The following is a 19,394-nucleotide window of genomic DNA, read 5'->3' as shown; positions in this document are numbered from 1 at the left end:
TTTGCAAAAAATGAAACAAACGATTCCTCTTGCTGCAAAATGTCGCCGTAACTTGAGTTTGATTGTTGGTTCGTCCATACAATTTGGCATCAAATGTTCCCACGGTCAGGTTTACCGAGCTCATACGCACTACCAAAGAGTCGTGACGCAGCTCCGCCACTAGTTTCCCTCGATCCTGGCAATAATAACCGAGTGAGGTGCCATTCGTGGCAAATCCATCACAAAACAGCAGCCATGCGCCAAAAAAATGTGCCAACTTACTGGTCATTTTGAAAACTTTCCAATCAATTTCAAATTTGGCCACCGTTTTTGAATTTCGAAGTTGCTGCGGAAACGGACCGTTAAAATTTAAACATTGCAACCGGCTTCAACGCAACACATTTCACACAATATTGCATGCAAACTGTCGTAGAAAAAGGGAAAAAAGTGGTTCGCGACAATCGCGCAGCGAGTCGCAAATTGCGGCACGTGATCGCTCTGTTCCTGCGTCCACTTTTTCATGTAAGTAGGAAGTCCCTTTGAGAAAAACGTATTGTTTTAGAATATTGTATGCAGAAATTGAGGTGATGCTTCAAAGGTAAGTTCCTTCGGAATTTTGCTTTATTCGTGTATTTGTTTGTGCTCTTTTTTCTCCCAAGAAACTAATAAAAACTCTGAAGGTCGCCTCTATTACGCTGCAAAACCTTCATCCACGTGTCCTGCATTATGAGCAATGAATTACTCATAGAAAGCAATTAACTTTCGTGGTATTATTTTGAGCTCCGAGCTCCGCTGTTCCTGAAATACACAATTCCATCGTCCGAAGAACGTTGAATACGACTTCCCCGAGTAGAACCCTTTACCTACACTACACACCACCACCACACTAGCACATCCAACCGGATTACAGAACGGCTCCAAACGCCGTTTGCTCAATCTGCAAGTGTACTTTTTTCTCACTCAAACACACACACTCACTCACTTTCTTCCTCCGCACGCAATCGGTAATAAATGACAATCAGGAGACTTACTCATAAAAACTACCGAACGCACATGTGCACCGCCGGATTGGTTACGCTTGCCTGGCAAACGACCCCAGCCAGATGAGCCGCACACCAGCCACAGCGCTCCTCTGATCTGCGCCTCGTAACTGATCTGCGCTAACAATGGCCAAACCGGCACAGTAGTTGTGATACTTCGGTTGCTCGACCGGCTGGATGTGTAGATGCAGATTGTTTGCTTTGCTCCAACGCACAGTTCCTGCTGGTAGACGGTGCACGCTGGATGTACACGCTCGGTGCGATGAGTTGCTGCTGTTTGGTCGTTTCCTACCATTTGATCGTCAATTTAGTGGACCGTTTTTCGGAGGTGTTGCGCGACCTCGTGTACTGCCGTTGTCGACGGGCAGAGCAATTTGATGACTGTGAAGTGACGGCGGGCGATTCCGTGGAGCCGACGGTCCAGCTGTCTTCGGCCGGTGTGTTGACAAACAAACCACGCTACGTGGTGATCAATGATACGGTTGAGCTAGAACCCTTTTACTACGACATCGATCGACGATACTGTGAGCTACTTCTGCGGGATCGTCCCGCTGGGACGTGCATAGTGAGACCGTTCAAGCTAAAAGTAAGGTCATTGCTCAGTGCCGATTTGTGGTCAAATCTTTATTTAACTTCTTGTATTATGATCTCCCAACGCAGCACGAAACGATCCGCTACATCCTTTCGATCCGTGCGCCGGACACTTACTTCCACCTGTTTATTCGACACGCCGGCAAGAATGGCATGTACGCGCTCGGGCTGGAAAAGGAGCAGGAAAAGCGGTTCAAGTTTCCCACCGACATCGTGCGCTACTACCAGGCCCACCTGCTCGAGTGTAGCCGGGCTAGCCGGGTGTGCACGAAGCTGCAGCTTCAGCCGCTACCGATTTCGGACGTGCTCGAGGCGCGACGACCCAACGCTCCAGCAAAGACGACTTAAAAAGTATACAAATAAAATTTTATTTCCACAGTAAAAATACACCCAGAACAGGACTCTCTCTCTCGCACTCTCTCTCTATGTACAGGTGTGCGTCCGTGCCGGTGTGTTGGTATTGGTGCTTGATCCCAAAGGTCATAGTGTGTGTGCGCAGGTTAAGTAGCGACGACCGCCTTGTACACGCAGTGTCCATTCTGCATCAGTGCTGGCCACAAGAACGCACGGATAATGTCGGACCGCTTCTCGGATATCGGGTATCGTTCGTGCTTCTCCGGCTGCAGAAGACCTGTGGGAATAGGAAGGAGGAGTAGCATGAGCGATGGTCGAGGTGTCTTGAACGTGGGGTTTCTCCCTTACCGAGAGTAAAGTCCGTATCCAGATAGTACGGGTTGGTTTGGTTCACCATGCGCCACGCTAATCGCACGCAGTCGCTGATGTAGTGGATGAGCGGTATGCAAGCCTCCAGGCAAGGGTACTCGTGCAGCGTGGACAGCACCTGGTTGGCGACCTGTCGCTCGACGTCACCCATCGGGAACCGGTCGGCCGTCTCCTTCAGCTGCTGCCGCACTGCCCGATCGAGCGTGGCCGTCGAATCGTCGTTTGCGTCCAGCACGAACAGTGTGCGGCGTACCTCGAGCACCTTGCGCTCTTTCAGCCCGTGGCAGGCACGGAAGGCAAGCTGCGGAACAGGAAGACACATTCACGGTTATTTGTAAACCCAATGAGATGGGAATGGTCAATTACAACTTACCACGATGATGGAGAACAGTATCTTTGCCTTGAGCTGATGGGCGTGCTTGAGCTGCGGCAGTGCGTTCAGTGAGTCCAGCGTGTCGATGCGATTTTTGCTGTACATCACGCTGTACTGTCGTACCAACTCGGAACTGGAAAGTAAAGTGCAAGTAGACATCATAAGAAGCAATTCCCCTGAACCCATCCATCCAACAAGCACCCCAACTTACTTCGTCTCATCAATGTCAGAATCGGAATGGTAGCCATCACTGCCACCGCTGCTGCATCCATTGCTGGTAGGACTACTCGGAGGCAGAGTGGCGATCGGTCCCATCAGTCCCAACACCGTGTCGCATCCTCGCGAGTAGTTCATCAGCAACCCGGCCGCCGGTCGTTCCTCGGTATTTGCCGTCGCATCAGTGCGACGGATCTGTCCCACACAAAACAGTACCTCCTTGTCGTTCTGTACCCGCTGCGACAGGTTCTCCACCAGCTGGGCCAGCTGCTTGAGCGCCGGCTTGTCTAGCATTGTCAGTAACGTTTTGTTGTCGATCAGACGCTGCTGAATGTCACCGTACCCGATCGCCAGCAGGCGCTGGTGGGACGATTGGGCAGGATCCTGATGGGCGGTGACCGGGCTCAGCTCCTCCAGCTTGTGGATGGCCGCCTTGTACGTGTCAATGTGCCGCTGGAGCTCATTCTTGAGCGCCACGTGCAGCGAGATGAGGCTGCCGGTTTGATCCGCCGTGAGTCCGTGCACACCCAGCCCTTGGATGGCTTGGTCGAGCTGTTTGCGGCGGGCGAGCAGCGACTCCCTGAGGGACGGCTGCCAGATACCGATGGCTTGCGCGAGCTTCATGCATCGCTGCCGCAGGCCCGTCTCGTGCGGATTGCTGAACAGCTTCACCAGATGCCACATGATCGCCTCGCACGGGACGTCCGGACGTGGGGTGGCCACAACGGCATTTAGTCTAGTGGAGAGAGAAAGAGTGCGTGAAATATTAAACCAAAGCTAGTTTGGAATGATTAGCAGATTTTGGAGCAATCAGGATAAAGAGGGCTATTGGAAATGAGCATTTTCATCTATGTCCCACGCATACGATCTACATATGATGGAGCTGCCGTACCTTCAACGCTACGCACGCATTATTGAAGTCAAGAAATGATTAATGATCGAAACGCGAGCAAGAAGTTTTTGTTTTCCTACGCAGGTCAATTAACTGTACCGCGCTGGTGCGTGTGTGTGAATCGTTTTTCGTTGAGTTGGTGGTGGAGTTCCTTCATTCTTCCACTGATAACATATCCCGTTGGATCTTTTAGTTAGAGCGTATCGAATTCGGCGTTAAACTTTGGCCTCAACCGAAAAAAAAGCTCTCCACTCGACTAGTAATTAAGGCCATGGATGAGGCAATTCGACCAGTGAGCTAATTCCTACTCGAATTCAAACAGGCTAGCGTAATTCAAATTGTACGTACATACCAGAGCAATCTCAGCGCCATTGTGCATCTACTTTGGGTTGTAGCCTAGTTATTTTCTCTTCAAAGAAAATGCATCGGCTACCCACCACTTTCGGTTGAAATACAGGTCATTCCCGCAAGACTGGCCCGCTTCTCAATGCATTTGTTAGTCCAATCACAATTTCCCTTGCGGAAGAGGAAATAAAAAAAAACAGGCTCCAAAAAGAAACATTTCAATCGGTGATCATTTCAATATGCTGATGCTCTGCTTAACGATCGATTCAGCATTGTGTTCGGAATGATTCCGTATGGCTCCGAAGTAGCTGCCAACCACCATTAAATCCCAACATCCCAAACGCATACCGTTAGCATTTCGATTTATGTTTATGTTGTTTCCCTTCCCCCTTCCAGCCCGTGTCACCTCGTTCTACGCCGCTTCTCCGACGAGATTGTTCCACCGACTTGAGGGGCCTTTAATGAACTGCCGCTCGTTTGAATTGTTGTCACCAGACCATCGACCGCTCCGAGAAGTCCGTTCAATAAAATCAGGTGCCAAAATTTGCTAAATAATCATCACCACCTCCTCCGTTGGAATTCCACCCCTCGCAGGGGTTCGTTTAAATGAGTGCTGCCCAGATCGTGACAAGTGAAAGCAGCTCGATCGAGACATGTAAAGCGTTTTTAAGCTTGCTTTTTTTTGCTTCGTTTGTGTTCCCTTTCGGCAACGCGACTGATGGAGAAATTGCCACTCAGCCTCTCGACATCAACAACAAACAACAACCACACTTGGGAGTAACAGCAACAACATCAACAAAACGACTCCCGCCGCGAAACCACCAATGCTGCTGTCATTTGGCTGAATCCTTTCGACTGACAAAAATCATAAAATCTTCACCGAACACTGCAAAACAACCACACACACACACCCTTGACTTGCGAACGGACACTTTCTTTCTGCTTAATTTATTTCCATCCCATCTCCAAACCCTGTAGCACAGAACTGGTTTGACCTTAACACACTGTCCCGGGCCAACCCGGACCCGGCTGACTGCCTTCATCTCCACCTCTCTACGCACGGCGGTGAAACAACTTTTCATTTCACCTTCCCATTAATCAAATGTCCGATCGATAATAAATTGGCGAAATTTGGCCATTCTATGGCGGCCGGTGTGAAGGAAGCGGTGACCCTGCCGAAGATCACTGGATCGTTTTAGCCCTATTGTTTTGTTTTCTAACCGTCCAGGAAGGTGCCCTTAGGGGCGTGTTGCTGCTAACTGCGAAAAGGGAATGCAAAATATATCATCGCGAATGAGCAATGACTCGTTTGTGCGAGAGGCGATGGTGAAAGTAGTAGTAGTGTACCATCGAACCTACCATTGAGCCTCCACTTCAACCCAAACGGCCAAACAGGTTCACGGCATTTCGAAAGGACTACCAGTGCACACGAACTTACCGGTTGAAGAAGGACTCGAGCAGGTAGGTACTGTGAGGCAGCGCCTCGATCAGGATGTCCATCGGCAGCTCGGCCACAACCGAGCGCAGCACGGACGGTCCGAGGCGTCCGACGACGGTGGCAGCCTCCCGGTACTGTCTGCCCTCCGACAGCAGCATCAGCCGCCGGAGCACCTGCCGCGGGCTGGTGAACCCTTCGCGCCCGTCCCGTGGCGGGGCACGAATTCTTTCGCGACTGTCCGCCATTAGCGGATGGGAATGGTTTCTTTGCTCGCAGCAACCGTCACTCGATGTCGCGGCTCTTTCTTTTTCGCACTCTGTTCACTCGAATTCCGGTCCCCCGGGGGTGTCGTTCAGCTGGAACGCTTGCGATGCGTTACATCCGAATGGCGTATCCGAAAGAGTGTGTGCTTGTGACGCACCGTTTAGACTTGCAATTGGGTGAAGGTTAACACCGAACGCACTCACTCACTGATGTCAATAAAACTCAAATCTTATGAGCTGTTTCTGCACCGTTACACCGTTCACTGGATCACGCATATCACACCGTTCAAAAACCTAAACGGCATCCTCTCGGGTCCACCTTTCCTGCAAACTTGCCGCACCAAGGTTCTCACGGACGGGAAAATTCACGGTTCGCAGAAGACCCCTTCGCTGTTATGCTAACACACACACACTAACACACACACACACCGAGTTTGCGGACAGTTATTGCATCACTGCACGTTTCACGTCCTCTCTAGCTCGCTGCCTTTTCACGAAGGCCTTTCCACTGCGGTGGAAATTTTCACAGCTCCACCCAACCACCGGCGAGCGAAACAATCGCGCACGGATCAAGCGCGGCACGTTACGGTAACGGCATCGGGCCTCGGCTGCGGCAGTGATGCTCGTCCGCCAACATGTCATCAGGCGGACAGATTTGTCGGTCCAGCTTCAGCGTTCACCAGCTTTTACACCAGTGGAATAGTGGCGCGGAAAATCGATTCAGTTGTGTCTGTGTTGTTTTAAGGTATTAGTTGTGTCGCCGTGGTGGTCCACAATCGCCACACTTTCGTCGTTTGCCTGGAAAGATAGATGAGGAAATGGTTGGAAAATGGTTTAGATTTCAGCTTGGTTGCACTAGCGGGGAGGTCGGATAGGCGTGGTTGGACAAAATAGTTCGCTAACAGACTGGGCAGAAACTGCAGTGCAGCTCAATTGATAATAATAGGTTGAGGTGAGGCAAATTGGGTCATGAGAGATTAGTTACGTTGGAGTCGTCCGATCGACACCGGATAGGAGGAATACCTTCAAACTGTTCAGTGGAATCAAATAAATTTTGGATAGGAAATTTGTGCACTGATGAGCATCGGCGAAAGATCATTAAGATCTTCTTTGTACGTCATCAAGCTACTGGACATCTTCTAGTTCATCTGTATCTGTGATCAAACATAATGATGAAGAATATAAATGTCCGAGAATATCTTGGAAGAAGAACCTTGGATCTTGGGAAGAACAAACCAAACCGAGAAATTTGTATTGTTTATGTTGAACTTATATGTGAGATTCTATATTCTTAGCAAACATGGTAGTTTTTTAACATTTTTCCATCACCAGTTGTGAACATCACTTCAAGAACACAGGTGTCCAAATCTGCTCAAATGTCATTACCATTCTGCTAAAGACTCCTGCGCCAACTAACGGAACCGTTAATCGTTCTGCAAAACACTCAATAAACGTCAACAATTCAATTCCGTGCATTTCATTATCGACACGATCGGTACAACCGTACCGTCGGGCACGATCTTCTCACCACGCGCCACCACGAAAAAAAAAAACGCCGTTTGATCGATTTGTCTCCTACGCCATATCCATTATTCACGCCACGGCAAGTGGTCGTGACCGAAGCGTTAAGTGACTTCATCTGTGCCATGGTATGCGCACAACTGTGATCCGAAATGTGAACAGCCGAGCTAGAAGTTGAATGATCTTTCCGAGCTGATCGGAGGATTGTGGGTTGGCTCTACCCCGGGCATCTCAAGATTCCAGACGATCTTGAACTAGTTCCCAGCAGCATTGCGCCAGCGGCAAGAATCGTTTAAGCACGCGCACTTAGTGCAACATCGTCGTCTTCGTCGTCGGCAGCAGTAATGTCTTTAATTAAATAGCCTTACAATTATAACCAATCCAACCGATTGGCTCGGGAAGAAGTAGAACTCCATTTCCCCCGCTGCTCGAAACAGAACGTTTGCTCTCCCACCTGCAAAGCGGGACGAAGATGTATTGACAAGTTTGTCCCACTTTTCACCAGGAACCGGTGTGGAGAAAATTCCCTGGGAAAGCTTATTACCGCCCGCCCCGGGCCAGGGGTACCGCAAGTCGCACCGAGGTGTCAAGACAATAAATAAAACAATCATAACTGCGCAGCCTCTACCCGTCGCATCTGGGTGGTATAAAGTAGCGGAGGAAATCGATCGTATCCAGATCAGAGTGTGCTACCGGCGACGGTAACGGTTTATTGAGATGAGAGTTGGTGGTTTGGGTTGGCAAAAATGTGTGAACGCAGTTGGAATGTTTGGCGAAACAGAGTAGTAGAGTGTTAAGATGTGAAGATCCGGTATCGCTGCGATCGCGATCTTCTGTTGTCGTCTGCAGTACATCTACTGACAGGTATGCCATGAAGCATCTTGTACGTTTTGTCACAACACAGCGGAAGAATATGGTCCCGATAGCAACGTTAGACAAGAAAAAATCCCAGCTTCCCGCATCCACTATCAGCGGTATTCTCACGTCCCAACCACCCACGAGGTATGATCGCATGATAATCAGCTACTTGTCAATGCTTGTACCACCGCCTCGGTGTGCTGAAAGCGGCTGTTTAGTTTTCTTTTCCTCCAGAGTCGGTTTGCGCTGTATGATGAGGACTTCCTACCCACTTGAAGTTGAGTGTAATTTTAAAACAAACACTCATGAATGGAGTGTGTTTGCGGTGGAGAGAAGTAAAACAAAAAGCCTCAGCCCCATGGGAATTCGAACGATGGGGTACGAAGGGGCATCGGTAAATGGGTAAGGTGGATAATGAAGGAAAAAAAGACATGCGATCGGGTTATGTAATGCGCTCTTCATCGTCGCCGCGTCATGTTTGCCGGTTGGCCTGTTGCATTTGACGGGCCTTTGCTGTACCGTGCCTTCAGTGCATCTGCATCTTCTCTTCCACTCCACAGCTCGTAACATCAATTACAATTATGGGAGAAAAGTGGGAGCAGTGAAGACAACAAAACCAACCAATGGACTGGACAAGATGGGAACGAGGACAACACCGAAGCGTGCAAGATCATATCGTGCTAACGGAATGTTTACCTCCAGTCGTCAGGTTTGTTCACGAGATGTACGAGAATTTTATGGGTAGTTGCCAAGAGAATGGCATACAGCGGAAGTTGATTCCGATTCAAAAGTTGTAGTAATTAGGAGAGGAATTTTATTGGCGTTGATACTTAGGCTTCATTGGGTTACCAACTTCCAGCAACTTCACAACGCGTGTCATTATCAACTTCACTCTGTTTTCCACATGCTTCTCGAGAAATTAGCCTCCCCTGCCATTAACACCATAAACAGGGTTAAGCAACATACCAATACGCCGACTTTTTGCTCAACCAGCCACCACCATCGATTACCAAGCATTGTTGCTTAAATGTTACTCTTATTAGATTATCCCACCTCAGACGACCGGCCCACTGACCCACTGAACAAGTTGCACCCCGAGATATCACGCATTGCCATCCGTCGGCTCAGCGCTTGCTGCACAGTGGAGAAGAAAGCGCGTGGAAAGTGTGATGAGCCTTCTTTCACCTTGTTCCGAAATTGATAGGCTTCATTAGCATCATCGCAGGCAAAGAGGGTTGAATAAAAGCAAAACAAAAAACACACGGCATTGCCCGTGATTAGTCTGCAACCTGAGCCTGGGTGGCGCTCAGGTGGGAATGGGAGCTTCTGCGTGGGGTTATAAAAACCAGTGCGCACAAGAAACTCACGGTTATTGATTTACGCATCCAATAAACCTATCACACGCTATCTTCCAAGGGGAAATGCCTACCATCCGACGGATGGTATTCCGATGTTTTGCATTTTCAAACGGCGTTTGTTGATCCTCTTCTTCCCCTTTTGTTTCTATCTTCTTGCAGCCAACTCCAGCGCAGATCATTAATCCTCGGAAGCTGTTAAATTTTGACTCATCGTTTATGGTGTAATGTGCGGTGATCGATTTGGCTTAATTTCCGCGTGCAATCAACGCCACACCGGCGCCGTGTGAATGAGGTGTGCGAAAACTTTGGATGCTGCTGCTGTTGCTACTGCTTTTGCATTCAAAATTTCGATACACCACATTACGATTATGGGGCGAGCGCTGGACGAACACACCTCGTAAATTCCTTCCCCACACTTAATGTGCCTTACAAATCGAAGGCATCGCCGTGATCCCCAAAGGTACGCGGCAGGGAGTGTAATTAGTTAAGTGTTACGCTTATGGACCCATCGATTATGATGCAACCAGTAACCTCCGTCGAATGGTTGAAAAATTTGGCCAAAATCGGGGCCCTCTCCGCACGCAGATCGATACAATCGAGCTTCTAAACGATCTTGCCGCCATGAACTGGTTGCTCCGCTGTTGTTTTTTTACGCCTTTACATGCTCGTTCACCACCCCATTGTACATCCACACGCTGGTTTTGAGTGCAAATTGTGCAACATAAATCGGATGGTGTGACCTCCTAGCGCACGGTCGGGCCCTAGCGCGTGGCGTGACGGCAGCACTTCAAGATGTCCGTATAATATGTGAAGCATCAGGGCACATTTTGCATTCGCCTCGGTTGGTAGAGAAAATGCCTCGGAAGTGGGGGTTTATTGTGCGTGACCAAGATCGCTGAGCTGACCGAAAGCGAGTCGCTAGATCGACAGCTGCTGGAGGATAATTACCACCGTCGAGCCAAGGGCCCAACTTCGGATGGTGGAGATGACGCAGTGATTTATGGAGTAATGGTGTAAAGGAAATTCAGGCACAGCGAGATGACTCTCCGCAACCAATGGGACCATATGGGATGGAGGGCGAAAACCCGTGTTCCAGGGACCGGAAATAGTAAAACGGTTGTTGCATGATCTATCCGCAACATGGTGCAAAAGCTGTTCGATTGATTTTCCCCCCTCCATTCCGAACCATGCGTAACTTCTAACGATAAGGAGGCCACGCTACCTCAACGAACGTTGGACGCTGGAAGAATTCTTGCTCCGTTATCGATACGGTAATGCGGGAAATTGGTTGTAATGAGATTTTTTGTTTCCTTCTTTCCGGCATTTGCAACTTCTTGATTGACAGACGATCGTTGAAGGTTTCGGGGAAGTCGAATTCTAGCCGCTCTGTTTGGGATGAGAGCTGTAAGAATGGGCCGTTCTCGTGAAAACAAGCGGAAAACAGGCGTTGAAACTCATCCGACACATACGCGCGGTAACTGGATTACCGCTTTTCATGCCTCAAAACAGGTGTAGCACTTTTAATTCTTCAGAAAAGTTCACTATTCCTTGCAAAGCCTTTTTCAATTATTGTAGTGAACCATCAAGTGTACAATGAAGTGTGGTACTATGTTTAGGACAGTTTTGAGATCTTTAACTCATAGTTTGAAGAACTCCTGAAGTACCATGCAATTTTCTTGCTACTAGAACGCTTGAAATTGCTGAGAACATTCACAGCTAGCTTGAAATCCCATCCCAGGCTGCTCATTTATGTGCAAGCGGTAAATGACCTCAGATTAGTGGATATCACCTAAAGCTAATCTGGGCGCTTTTCTTTTGCCTTTCCCACTAATTCTTTCACTCCTACCCAGCGCTTGCCAAAGCAAAAAGCTTAAACAAAACGCCCAACCTCCCTTCTCCGTAGTTCTACTGTGTGGTACACTTTTCTTTTATGATTCTTCATCCCGAAACACCGTTTTTTGGGGGAAGGTGTACACATGAAAATACAACATCCCTTCTGTTTCTTCTCTTTGTGCTGTTCTAATGCTCGGTGTCATTGTTTCCTCCCCCGGGAGCGAACGGGAATGTCTCACGGTGTAGTCGCTAATGGGGGTTTTATCGGGCAAGAACATGGCGTGTCGGTCGGGCAGAAGGGTTGATACCCGCGGCAGAACCGCGCGAAACGCTTCCGCTGCTCATCACGGAGTCATGAGATTCGTCTTTTGAGAATGGCTGCGGGTGCGCATCGTTGTTGTGGTTTGGATGGTGATGATGATGAATGACTGCTTCGGTGCCATTGTCCGATAAGTGTGCCCAGCGGGTACTATTAGCTGGGGTTTTGTTTTTAGCGATGCAAAACAAAACCCTCGCGAATATATAGCTGTGGCGATATGAATCACTGAACTTTGCGCCGCAGTATGCATCTCTAATTTACGTTCTTGCCCTCTCAGAGAGGCTTAGAATGTTTCTCATTAAACTTTTGTGCCACTTTTGTGCCTGCCAAACGATGTTGTTTTAATTTTCTCACCAAATTCAATCACTGCAAGTCGTACGCGTCGCAGCTACGGTTTGGTTCATCAGACTTTCAAGGTACGGTCTACCTTCGGCTGGTGCTATTGTGCAACTCGATGCGAAGAAATCAAACTCCGCTCGAGCTAGCAATCTCTCGAACCGCGACACAACCGCTCGCTCGTTTGGACAAAGTTTTTCTATTTTAGTTTTCCTAGCCGCAGAGGATGTGAGAGCGAAACCCGCTGCAACAGCCGCAGCGCAAATCAATTTACTCTATTGCAGCAATTTCCATGCATTCGGTTGATTGAACACAATGTGCCAGAAAGAGTTCGGCGCTGGTGTCGCGCTCAAGTTACCGATGTGGGTGATTTTTTGAGCAAAAGTCACTTCACGTACTGCGAAAATTACGCAAATTTGTCTATCAAATCTAAACCAAAAGTCCCCTCTCTCTTTTACACACACATACTATCTTTCTCTACGTCCCAAAACAAATGGTGGAAAAAGGGCTCACAGACACCTCCAGCACCGTGGGGAAATTGGGCATTTTTGTCAACGCATGTATAAAAGATCACTTGCAGCGAAGGGTAGTGTATCAGTAGTGCGATCAGTAGTCAGTGGTGAACAACAGCGTGGTGCGAACAGGAACAAAATGGTGCGGAAAGCAACGTTATGCTTGCTGCTGGTGATAAGCTGCGTGGTGCTGGTGACGCAAGCCCGCCCCCACGGCAAGGAGTGGAAGCACGGCGGTGGCAAGGACCACCATTCGGAGGAGCATTCGTCCCACGGCGAGAAGGGCGAAAAGGGATACAAGAAGAAGGAGGAGCACGACGAGGGCAAGAAGGGCCACCACGATAAGGAGGGCCACAAGAAGGAGTACCACGACGAGGGCGGCCACAAGAAGAAGCACCACGACGAGGGCGGCTATCATCACGAGAGCAAGAAGGGCGAGAAGGGCGAGAAGGGGCACAAGTTCGAGGAGAGCGGCCACTTCAAGAAGGGACACTCGACGAAGGGCCACCACGAGATCCACAAGAAGGACGAGTTCAAGAAGGAGAAAAAGTTCTTCGACGAGGATCACGACGAGGCGTTCGATGAGAAGCATGGCGATTTCCACGAGGAGCACGGGTACAAGAAGGGTGGCTCGGAGAAGGGCGGACACAAGAAGGCTGGCCATCACCATGACCACTATGGCAAGAAGGGCCACAAGAAGAAGGGCTCGCACCATCACGACCACAAGGGACACAAGGAGGAGCACGGGCACGATAAGCACTGGAGCCACAAGGAGGACTTTGGCAAGAAGGGCGGCAAGGACCATCACAAGAAGTGGGGTCACAAGAAGGGAGGCCACTAGCGATAGGTTAGCCGAATGGTGGTAGGAGTGCGTGCGTCGATATCAGAGGCTTTAGTGATCGATATTACGTCCCGTAAAGGGATCCAGAAATAGAACCAGAAACGAAGAGTACAGTATCTTTAAACCAGTATCGCTTGGTGGCGAGTTGTTGCAAGCTTATTCATTGAAGAATAACATCCGAAAGTGTTGGATCATATCTCATGCAAGGAGGTGAATAATTGCCCCACAGAACGAGCTGCAGAAGTTTTCCAGCATTAAAGATCCGCACATATCTGGCGAGCAAAATTGGGTTCTAGACCGTTACCTCGGTGCTCAAGCGGGAAAATGATTACCCCTCTGGTACCGGTTCGGGAGTTGTAGAATATTAATTTCATGCACCGGTTCGAGCACTATTGGATGTGTGGTTTCGGTTTTTAGCAAATTATGTTTGATTATACGGATATATGAGAACATTCTTTTCCAAACAGTGGAAAATTAAACCATACTTACACGCCCCAAGTACCGCTTGCCAGTTGAAGATCGCCGGCAAATATTGGTTTATCTTGCTGCTCCCAAGCACCTGCAAGCCAAACAAGGTTGTTTGCACAGTTTATTGCTGCAAGAGCTGTTCCGACGCGAAAAGAACGTGCTGTTTATTCACTTTTGCACTTCCCGACCGCACTTGGTGCACTTCGATTGGGTGTGCACTTTCACGATTGGATGTTGACCTGCAGCTGTACCGTACCTGCCTCTTAGTCACGCTTCCAATTCCAATCACTGCACCGTGTTTTTATTTTTACTTGTAACCACACCTCACCACCAGTATGATGTGTTTTTCACGTTTTTCTCTCCTTCCAATTGTATTACTTTATCTTGTTTTGCTTCTGTCACACTCACGATTGCACCATCGGCAGCACTTTTTTCCCCAAAAGCACCACCCTCACTCAGCAAAGCTTTTTGTTTTGTTTCAAGGTGTTATGCACTACGCGCGTTCCACTGCGTTCGATTTTCCGAAGCCCCGCCAAACACAATCACAAACCGCCGGGTTACTTAAAGCCTCCCCCAAGACACACAGTTCAAGCCCGACGCGGACTTCAGCGAAGCGAAACGGGGAATACAGCTGACAGCGCACGAGAAGCACAGTGCATCCGCTCGGTACGACCACGAACCACGAACTGGTGCCCCGCGCTATCGACCGGAGCGTTGGCCCACTGCTGGCGCTGGCAGATGAACGTGCGTATACGGCGCACACACGAGCGCGCGTGCGAAAGAAAGTCGCTGCGAGATGAAGCTGCAGGGAGAATGAGAAAGAGAGCAAATGTCTGTGCACGCTCGAGCGGGAGAAAAGAAGTGATGAAGCTAAACTAACGATGCTCAACAAGAGGAGGGGGGGGGGGGGGACGATCCAGAAGAAGAACAGGTTGAATGCCGCAGGTTAGTGTGTAGAGGGCCCAGAGGGTCGTCCGACCGAGGGAAGCGGGATACACACTAGCCCAGAGGGCGTCGTGCGTTTGAACCTTCCGGAAAGAGCGACCCGTGCAGCGATGTGTCACTGTGTGCGCAGCCATCGGTGACGTCTTGAGCGGTGGTGTCTTGGGGAGCTTAATTTTGTTTCTCTGTTTTTTTTTAAATGTCTTGCAAGCCAGATGGAAGGGGGCGACGCCTGACGATGATAATTTACTAAATTGCTTACACAAATTCATTGTTTTGCACCCTCTCTGGGTAATTGGAATGTTTACGAATTTCGTTGTAATGTACGACGCATGCTATCTCTGATGTATACTAACATTGGAAGCCATCGGCATAGCTTAGTAGATGTTTACAGCCCATAGTGGAGTGCTGTAAAAGGTATCAGTCTCTAAGTGTTCAACCAATCCACGTAACCTCGCGCTCAAAAGAGGAATCAACACCAAAACAAACCGCACGGAATGCTCTTAGTAGCCGCAATAATCATTAAGTAATTGTCGTCACATTAGCGTCGTCACGCGTTACCGAGCGTTAGCACCGATCGATACGCGTTCAATGGTTCAAACCCGCACGGCGAACGAGTTGTCTCACGCGATCTCGCCGTTTTTGTCCCCGGAGGTGGACGCCATCTCCCAACTCTGCTGCTAGAAAGACACCGATTAATACGAAGTTAGTGCGCACAAATTGTGCGTGCCGCGGGCTCACTGCGGGATTAATTCAATATCACGCAGCTGGGAGCCGTCAGCATTGTGTTTCAGTTCTCGGGACTGCACGGCCGGGACGAGACCACCTGCGAGGCGTCCTTTCATCGCTCGCTCCAGAAAAGCTATGATTAAAAACGCATAAATGCTACCCTTTGGCCTTTTGCTTTCTTTCCGTCCATCCCCGTCCGTTTTGGAATACCCTGGGAACTTTGGCTAAGATGTACCACCAATAGTGCGCAAACAAAACATGCAACCTGTCGAACATGGGACTGTGCCTCGCCGGCTCTCATTGTTGACTCCGTTGAGTGTTGCTGCTGGCACCGGTGTTACCTCAGCCTGTGCGATACGTATCGGTGCTCGGCAGTGCAACAATAATTGCTATGCGTTTGAAGAGCTTTGCATTTGAAACGGGCATTAAAGTGCAGACAGCCGCGTCCCATATTGTCCCCCACCTGGGGCCGGTGGGAATTTGGGCAAAGACAGTAGCACCACTAACCTGGCAGCGTGCTCCACTCACCCCCGCCCCAAAAGCCGCGGAAATAAACGTAACGGCTTAATTTAAATGGTGGGTTTTCGGTTTTAGTGCGCTGTTGAGACGAATGATTTAATGAAATTCCGGCCTGAAAAAGCGCCAGCAAGCCAGCATTTCCTTTGGAAATGAAATGAAAACAACTCGACCGCGGGGCTAAACAACCCCAAGAGGCAAACACAAACCTCGAACGGTCATCCATTTGACAAAACACGTGTTATGGACGGTATTTTTCGTTCACTTTTTATTTCTGCCAGCTGTAAGCGATCTGTTTTGGAGCTCCATGGAGAGCCTGGAGATGGGAAGTACGCAAGCGATTAATTTGAATGTGGCCGCTTATGTTGTTCGCTGTTGCTGTTGAATTTTCATTTTATGGTCGCCTTTTTCTCAGCAGAATGCTCGTGCCTCGTGGCAGCAGCGTGTGTGTGTGTGTGCCTCTGTGCGGATCTACGCAGGGCGAGACTTTAATTGATCTCCAAAACTTCCCGGGACAGTTTCGTGGAAGACTCGTAGGGCTGTTATCCAAAGCACACGACACACGACCAGGCGAGGCCCACCCTATCTAGGTCGTCCCTAATTTCCCTAATTCCTGTGTTGATTTCCTCCCCGTGTACAATGCGCTGGTAAGCATACGACTCAGTCCCCGAATTTATAGCTCCATGGGACGGAATTTACGAGCTCACAGAACTTCCCCATTATCAAATGTCCGTGATCTTGAATAGACGATCATTTGGCTATTTTCTTGAAACTGTCTGTATGTGCGATGTGATGTATTGGTCGCTGTCACCGAATGGCTTTTTTCTCTTTTCGATATCAACACATTCATCGCAACAACATCGTTGGCCTCCTTCTTGCACACTCACCAGCGGAGAAAACTCGTCCGTCGTTTCCATTCTCACTTTCCATTCCGAAAGGTTTTGGACAGCGACGCCGAAATGCACACCCCGCATTCTGACTCCTTCTGGCACAGTGCGTGCGTGTGTACGTGTAATGAGCAGCTTTAAATTAAACTGCACCGGGATGCAGCTTGATAAACTGCGCTTCGGACGGTGTCGTGCAACCCGAAAGTGAAGAGTGGCGAAAAATCCACCGAAAGAGAGAAATTTGCCCTGCGGGCATTTAATGGCGAGCCGGGGCGAGCCCTTATTTTCGGGACGCACGTTGTGCATCGAATGCTCGGTATCGGCACATTCGTTTGAGGGGAGATTGGATTTTTTTTACGACCACATTGACCGAGAATGTGAGACGATTAGCAGCGCGAAAGTTGCGTAGGTTTCGTGCAGTTGCGTTTTCGGCGGGTGCAAGTCTTTCCAAGGGGTTAACATTTTTTTCACTTTTAAGCTACAACACACACTGAATGCATTCGTATTACACCTGTATTACACCACGGCTAGTCTCTCTGCGGTTTCCATTTGTCTATGCATTTTAATCAAAATCCCCAAAAAGCCGTTAAGCAACTCAGCCTGTAAAAGCTTCCTCATAAATGGTAATGTTCCTCCTTATCTTCGATTGTTTATCTGCAGTTTGCTCTCCTCTGCCCCGTACGCACGGCATCGAACAGCATTGTAGCGCTGTTTGTCTGCTGCTGGATGAGACAAAACTTTCAATTTTACATCCACCCACCGCTTTCCTTCATCCCCGCTCCAGACCGATCAGCGGACATTCCATCAACCAGCGGCACACCTTCACCGATTTGTCCACTGTGTCTGTGTGTGTTTTTTTTTAAAGGGGACGCTTTCTTCAAAATCGCATTCCAATTCAAGCGGAAAAAGCATCGCACCTCCGGCGTTTAGCATTCGCCCCATTTGGTGCCGCACGACCCCCACCACGTTGGGATGCATCATGTGCCTGGTGCTGCGTAGTGTTTCTGCCTAATTTATGCTTATTTCCGATACAAACGGTTATTTTTGGTTTTGATTTCAAACGCGAGCGCAATGTGATTATATAGCTTTGAGGTTGTGTTTTTTTTCGGGTCAGGAGGGTGTGGGCCCTGTCATCTTCGTATGGTGCTACGCAAATAAGACGAAGCGCCTTTGTTTCGGGCAGTGGATGTTGCTGCTCTGAAAAAAAAAAACAAAGGCAAACATGCCTCAGCAGCATACATGTCAAGCATGCTGAGGGACTGGGTATGATGATACCCTCTCGCTAATAATGGGAAACTGATTACGAAAGCACGAGCTGTGCTGTACCCTCTCAAACGATTGGGGCGAAATACACACACACAGCGTGAGACGCCATCGCGTCTGCGGACCGCTGGCGGAAGACGGAACCGCACGCTGTCCAAAACGCGAATCCCTTCCTTGCCAGCGTTTCGTCACACCGATGTGCGATCAAACTAGCACGATCACATGGCAGCCATGCCATCCCCGTATCATTCCTATACGATCCGACCTGCTGCATACTGCTTTTGTGCGCTGCATAATGCAGATGGTGGATGATGCATTGGGTAATCGACACCGACACCACCACGGTGGGAAAGCTGCGCGTTGTTCGAACCGCCTGCGAATGCCCCGTGCCCTTTTTACATATGCGCCTGGGCCTTCGACATCGCCCGCGAACATGATTGGGTGGGTGCGGAAAGAAAAGCACCACAGATTATGTGTGTGCCGGAGGGAAGCGGATGGAGCGGGCAGACATCTCAAATATTTTCCTTCACTTCGTTTGTTCCGGCCCCCTTTCCAGTTTCCAGCTTGTTGATCGATTTCACGGTGTTTATACAGTTACTGGTGTAAAGCACGATCGGGAATGGGATGGTAGGTGAAAAAACACATTACAAATGCACACTACAAAACGCAAATAGATTTCTACATTAATAAGAGGGGGAGAAGTTCAGGAATCCATCAACTCTATTCGGTTGGGTCAGCTCAAAAGAAGGAGAGAGAGAGAGAGATTTAATCCTCGCAGTAACGCCATCGCTGCCGTCTCATCCACTTCCAGGACTCGGTAGGCTCCAGTGCGCGAGCAGCAATCAATAAATAATTTTATCTGTTTTATGCGCCGGCTGACGGTGAAAGTTGTTATGCTCAGTGGCCCGGCAGCTCCAGCACCGAAGGAGCGATGACTCCTTTTGCCGTATCACACCGCATCGACGTATTTATTGAGCGGTGTGCGGTGTTGAGCAGTGTGTTACCGCAGCTGGTTGGCCCTTTCTGTCTCACTGTCTTTGGTTTTCCTATCAAGCCTTCACACCCTCGGCGTGACATTCTGGAAGATGCTGTGCAACGATTCGATACCATCTGGCCGGTGCACTCGAGATGATGCAAAACGGTTGCACCCG

General features: G+C 49.2%; 3 protein-coding genes across 3 annotated transcripts; 2 read left to right on the top strand and 1 right to left on the bottom strand.

The window, feature by feature from the left end:
• The first annotated feature begins 1,189 nt into the window (after positions 1 to 1,189).
• Positions 1,190 to 2,071, top strand: LOC121590252. The gene is made up of 2 exons (XM_041909735.1): positions 1,190 to 1,605; positions 1,680 to 2,071. The coding sequence occupies exons 1-2, from the start codon at positions 1,264 to 1,266 to the stop codon at positions 1,956 to 1,958; spliced, it is 621 nt and encodes a 206-aa protein (XP_041765669.1). The 5' UTR covers positions 1,190 to 1,263; the 3' UTR covers positions 1,959 to 2,071.
• Positions 1,972 to 14,589, bottom strand: LOC121590250. Its single transcript, XM_041909733.1, has 6 exons — positions 13,928 to 14,589; positions 5,598 to 6,658; positions 2,918 to 3,658; positions 2,707 to 2,839; positions 2,313 to 2,634; positions 1,972 to 2,241 (listed from the first exon to the last, which is right to left on the bottom strand). Exons 2-6 carry the CDS (start codon positions 5,840 to 5,842, stop codon positions 2,111 to 2,113), a joined length of 1,572 nt encoding a protein of 523 aa, XP_041765667.1. The 5' UTR covers positions 5,843 to 6,658; positions 13,928 to 14,589; the 3' UTR covers positions 1,972 to 2,110.
• Positions 12,704 to 13,538, top strand: LOC121590251 (histidine-rich glycoprotein). Its single transcript, XM_041909734.1, has one exon. The coding sequence runs from the start codon at positions 12,737 to 12,739 to the stop codon at positions 13,436 to 13,438; it is 702 nt and encodes a 233-aa protein (XP_041765668.1). The 5' UTR covers positions 12,704 to 12,736; the 3' UTR covers positions 13,439 to 13,538.
• Positions 14,590 to 19,394: the final 4,805 nt, after the last annotated feature.

The sequence above is a fragment of the Anopheles merus genome, chromosome 2R (assembly GCF_017562075.2).
Source record: "Anopheles merus strain MAF chromosome 2R, AmerM5.1, whole genome shotgun sequence".
NCBI lineage: Eukaryota > Metazoa > Arthropoda > Insecta > Diptera > Culicidae > Anopheles > Anopheles merus.
The sequence above is the reverse complement of the archived record's forward strand: the minus strand, read 5'-3'. Positions and strand labels throughout refer to the sequence as shown.

Excerpts from the sequence above, each read along its gene's own strand:
- LOC121590252 (XM_041909735.1), top strand. The coding sequence starts at position 1,264 with ATGTACACGCTCGGTGCGATGAGTTGCTGCTGTTTGGTCGTTTCCTAC. Across the intron at positions 1,606-1,679 it reads TGAGACCGTTCAAGCTAAAA|CACGAAACGATCCGCTACAT; the intron begins GTAAGGTCATTG and ends CTCCCAACGCAG.
- LOC121590250 (XM_041909733.1), bottom strand. The coding sequence starts at position 5,842 with ATGGCGGACAGTCGCGAAAGAATTCGTGCCCCGCCACGGGACGGGCGC. Across the intron at positions 2,635-2,706 it reads TACTGTTCTCCATCATCGTG|CTTGCCTTCCGTGCCTGCCA; the intron begins GTAAGTTGTAAT and ends CCTGTTCCGCAG. Across the intron at positions 2,242-2,312 it reads GGATACGGACTTTACTCTCG|GTCTTCTGCAGCCGGAGAAG; the intron begins GTAAGGGAGAAA and ends CTATTCCCACAG.
- LOC121590251 (XM_041909734.1), top strand. The coding sequence starts at position 12,737 with ATGGTGCGGAAAGCAACGTTATGCTTGCTGCTGGTGATAAGCTGCGTG.